The 3,726-nt window shown below is 43.5% G+C and overlaps 1 protein-coding gene across 1 annotated transcript; it reads left to right on the top strand.

The window, feature by feature from the left end:
- The first annotated feature begins 32 nt into the window (after positions 1-32).
- LOC122334644 (mitochondrial ribosome-associated GTPase 2-like) lies at positions 33-1,075 on the top strand. Its single transcript, XM_043232662.1, has 2 exons — positions 33-526; positions 613-1,075. The coding sequence occupies exons 1-2, from the start codon at positions 313-315 to the stop codon at positions 960-962; spliced, it is 564 nt and encodes a 187-aa protein (XP_043088597.1). The 5' UTR covers positions 33-312; the 3' UTR covers positions 963-1,075.
- The last annotated feature ends 2,651 nt before the right edge of the window (positions 1,076-3,726 follow it).

Genomic DNA, 3,726 nt, shown 5'->3' with positions numbered 1-3,726 from the left:
ACTGTTTCTGACAATCTGCCTCAGAACATGAACATTTTACATCTGTTTGACCACAGTGTGCTTCTAAAAAGATGTCATCTTTGGTTTTGGAGGTTCTCCCAGCTCCACACTGTCCTTTGATTATATACTCATGAACAAGAAATGTTTTTTTTGTGTGGTCTTGCTCTTTATTGTACTGTTAATTAAAAGGCTGTTCATGCACACGTCTGTAGAGAAGCAACACACATTTGTTTAAATGTAGCAACATAATATCATAATACCTAACCTAATGTTTTGTGTAATTTAATAATTTTTTTCCTGCCGTGGAAGTCAATGGTGGCCAACGACAGTTTGTCTAGCAGCGTTCTTCGTGATGTTTTGTGGCTGACTGAAGTAGTTTGTGAGCAGGTTGGCTTTCCGAATGCAGGCAAGTCGTCTTTGCTGCGTGCCATCTCTAAAGCTCGCCCGGCGGTGGCCGAGTACCCCTTCACCACTCTCAAACCTCACGTGGGCGTCATCACCTACAGAGACTACCAGCAGCTCGCAGGTGAGCGTGTGTGTGTGTGTGTGTGTGTGTGAGCGTGTGCGCGGGTCAGCTGCTGAAGCCTGGTTTTCTCTCTCCCTCCATGGCAGTGGCTGACATTCCCGGGCTGATTCCCGGGGCTCACCTGAACCGCGGGCTGGGCGTCTCTTTCCTCAGACACATCGAGCGCTGTCGGCTGCTGCTGTTCGTGCTGGACATGTCCTCCTCGGAGCCCTGGGAGCAGCTCCGGCAGCTGTGCTTTGAGCTGGACCAGTACGACCCTCAGCTGTCCCACAGGCCTCAGGCCATCGTGGCCAACAAGATGGACCTGCCGGGGGCCCGGGAGAAGCTGGAGGCTCTGAGGAGCCGCGTCCATCAGACGGTCATCCCTGTGTCTGCGCTGACCGGACACAACACAGGACAGCTGATCCTGCTCCTCAGAGAGATGTACGACAGCTAGGACCGCTTAGAAGACTGTCAGTCATGACGACATAAAGTCATCTTCTGGGTCAGAAAGATGATGGTATTTAATGTATTTTTTTACAAATGATTAAATTATGGTGATTAAGTCGCCCTCTGGTTTCCTAAAGTTATATTTTTCTTCTGTTGAAAGTACGTCACAATACTGAAGTAAAGTTACATTCAGGACTCATTGTAGATTTTACTTCAGAGGTGTAAAAGTACCCAGAATATCAGCATATACTGGAGTAAAAGTAAAAAAGTAGAAGAACTTGCTTCTTCTGACAGACATGCAGAATTTTGGTTAATGGGAAAAAACGAAACCCAATACACTGTCCCAGATCAAGAACATATCTAGTGCAGCAATAAAAAAACTAAGTAAATCATCTCCCTTCATATGAACAAAGTGAATCATAGAGTAAATCATACAAGCTCTGTCTAAAAGGAAGGAGATCACAATACTTGACTGTGTTCACTGGTCTTCTGATTCATAACAATGTGAAGCAGAGCTTAGAAACATCTTCTAAACAGGACCAGAGTCGTAGAACTGAAAGATTTTAAAAGTGTGTGGTCTTCCTCACTGTATAAAGGATAATAGATAATTAATACTCAAATCTGATCCACTACCTGGTAAGAACATCACAAAAACATGAATTACAATAAGAAATAAATCTTCAGGACTGGTTTTACTCTGATTCAGTCACTATGTTACACAGCTAATGACTCTCAGAACAGACGGATAAATCAATAATCAGCTTTCCTCAACATGCTTCCTCAGATTTTTCCCACCTTTGTCATTCGCACCAAGTCATAGCTGAAGTAGAAATGTGTGGAAACAACCACATCAAACACACATTTGAGTTACTTTTACAATATTTAGTGAGCATAAGACAATAATGTAATGTCCTTGGAGCAAAAAGCTTCTTCGGAGATGTAATGTAGTTTAAATTGTACTTGAATAAAAGTCTCCCAAAGTAATACACAAGTAGAGTAATGAAGTACTGTCAGGAGCAGGATGAAGTTGAAGCTGAATCATCCAGCCCTAACATCTTCTCTGCTTGAAACGGCTTGAATGAGACACTGGAGTTCACTGGATGCTTTTCTTCAGACTTTGAATTGAAGGACATGTATATGAGAATACTAGCAGTCATTCCTGAATCTCCATCAGTGCATGGATCATCACCACCTGCTGGCTTAATGTGATTCTTCCAAACATAAAGGGATCTCTACCAGCTCATGACCAAACTGCTCGTGTCTGATACACAGTGTGTTCACCATCTTGGCCATTTGGTGAAATGTCATGTATTTACAAGTTACAATTTTTAATCCAATCACACACAAACATATACTTAATGCAATATAATTTTCAAAATAAGTAATAAAACGGATCTAAAATGATAAAAGCTGATGAATTGAACAGAAACGGTCCAATTTGTACAAGCTGGCTATTAAAGGAGTAATTCACTCATTGTCGATATACAGCAATACATAATTAATATCGTGTATGACATGTCACTGGGGAAACCGGTTCCACTTTTTTTTTTAAATATCTGTCGTGTAGAAGAGAGAAGCTCGTACATGTTAGCCCCGCCCTCTTACGCCGGTAACCCCGCCTTCACGCGCGCTCCACCCGACAGGCGGCGCGAACGGACGAACTTGGAGAAAAGCGCGAACCGCCGGCTCTCCGAGCGAAAGTGCCGTGTGTCCGTCTTCAGGAGTATTAAATAATGGACAGAGCCATCAAACGGCCACGAGAAGACGACTGTTTCGTGAACGAGAGGCAGGTTGTCGACGCGAACTTCAGGCGCTGGGGCGTCGCGGAGACCGGCGCGTTTCTCCGCAGAGAGGGGCTCCAGCAGTGGGAGCAGACTTTCAGAGGTACCGCGAGAAACCCGCACTACACACTGATCATGACTGCGTTTAGTCCTGCAGAGAGAACATGTGAAACAGAGGAGAAGCAGAAGCTGATCACACAGGGCTGCTAAACGCCACGGACCGCTGTCAGACCACATGCGTACATAGATCGCTGGAGTATCTGTCATCTTCTGGTTTAGCTGAGACGGTAGACTTTGCCTGCTCTTAAGTTAGAGATATAAACGAAATCTATTTGTTGTTCACTTCAAGAAGACACGGGCTCTCATTCACTAATGATTGCACAGATTACTGGTATTTATTCGTGCGTCCGAGCTTCTGCTAGTTCATGATGTTAGTGAAGCTGGAGTCTCTGGAGTCGCGTGCATAAAGCACGCCCACATCCTGTCCATATAAGGACACACGCTTTCGTCATTGGCTCGTCACACATCCTCCACGCGCTATCCTTTTAATCAAGTGGTTTTCTGCTGTGTTTAATTTCCCTGTTTCACCAAAAAAGAGTTGTTCCTTCAGGAGTCTTGATTGAACTAGAGTGGGTAAAGCTTGTCTTGTTCCACAATCTGATTCCGGCTCTTTTTCACAAAGAAGTTGTCTCCAGTCCATGTGTTATTTACCAGGGTTTAAGTAGAGTCCCGGGACCAACATTAACACCCAAGTAACCGGATTAAAACATCAATATCCATAAAGAAGTATGCCAACACCAGTATGCAAAAAAGAAGCCACTTTAGATTACTTTTTCAATCAGATGTTTCATATATAATTGATTCGTGTGTGTGTGACAAGTGAGAGAAGACTTGTATAGATTGACTGGTTCTCACCTTGAATATAGAATTTAGACGCTGGAATGGAATAAATAAATAAAATCTACACTTGATCAAGTTTTATAAAACCCC

The sequence above is a fragment of the Puntigrus tetrazona genome, unplaced genomic scaffold (assembly GCF_018831695.1).
Source record: "Puntigrus tetrazona isolate hp1 unplaced genomic scaffold, ASM1883169v1 S000000600, whole genome shotgun sequence".
NCBI classification, from domain to species: Eukaryota; Metazoa; Chordata; class Actinopteri; order Cypriniformes; family Cyprinidae; genus Puntigrus; species Puntigrus tetrazona.
Note: the sequence above shows the minus strand (reverse complement) of the source record. Positions and strands in the feature narration are given on the sequence as shown.